At 53.9% G+C, this 508-nt stretch overlaps 1 protein-coding gene across 1 annotated transcript in view; it reads right to left on the reverse strand.

Annotated features, from left to right (window-relative positions):
- The window catches only part of Barhl2 (BarH like homeobox 2), a 5,585-nt gene extending 5,109 nt beyond the window's left edge, over window positions 1–476 (reverse strand). Inside the window, 2 exon segments of the mRNA XM_033758278.1 lie at window positions 1–2; window positions 5–476. The exon segment at window positions 1–2 is cut by the window's left edge and continues 349 nt beyond it. Of these exon segments, the coding sequence (XP_033614169.1) occupies window positions 1–2; window positions 5–254 (252 nt within the window). The 5' untranslated portion in view covers window positions 255–476.
- Window positions 477–508: the final 32 nt, after the last annotated feature.

Below are 508 nucleotides of genomic sequence, written 5' to 3' on the forward strand. Positions count from 1 at the left end.
TGGTGGAGATGCTGGGGCCCGTCTGCCACCAGATGCGGCTCCGGGTGTTCCATGGTGACCGAGATGGGAGAAGAAGGTGCAGTTCCTACAGTATCAATCTCCGAGCAGGGGGACGGGGTGGCCTGACTCCTAAAATCCGAGGTCCTCGCCTCCGCGAGCGGGCGGAAATCTCCATTCATCATGCCGGGGCTGCCCGAACTGGCACTAGACAAAATCGTGTCTATTCCAAAACTAGACCCGCTGGCCCCTTCCATGTTGTCACTTCTACATGAGGTCCACGCCACTCCGCCCGGTCACCAGCTGCCCTGACCGAAAAAGCAGAGGAAGCTATCGATCGTAAAACAAACAATAACGTTGCCGCTGCTTAAAAACAAATTAAAAAGTTGGGGGGAGCGAAGGCTAACAGGGAGGTGACAATCGGTGGACACTTTCGACACAACTTTTTCCCCTTATGCAAAAATAGGGATCGGGAAAAGGAAAGAAGAGGGCGCAGAGGGACTTACCAAAA

The sequence above is a fragment of the Fukomys damarensis genome, unplaced genomic scaffold (assembly GCF_012274545.1).
Source record: "Fukomys damarensis isolate Sample0158 unplaced genomic scaffold, DMR_v1.0_HiC HiC_scaffold_33, whole genome shotgun sequence".
Classification (NCBI taxonomy): domain Eukaryota; kingdom Metazoa; phylum Chordata; class Mammalia; order Rodentia; family Bathyergidae; genus Fukomys; species Fukomys damarensis.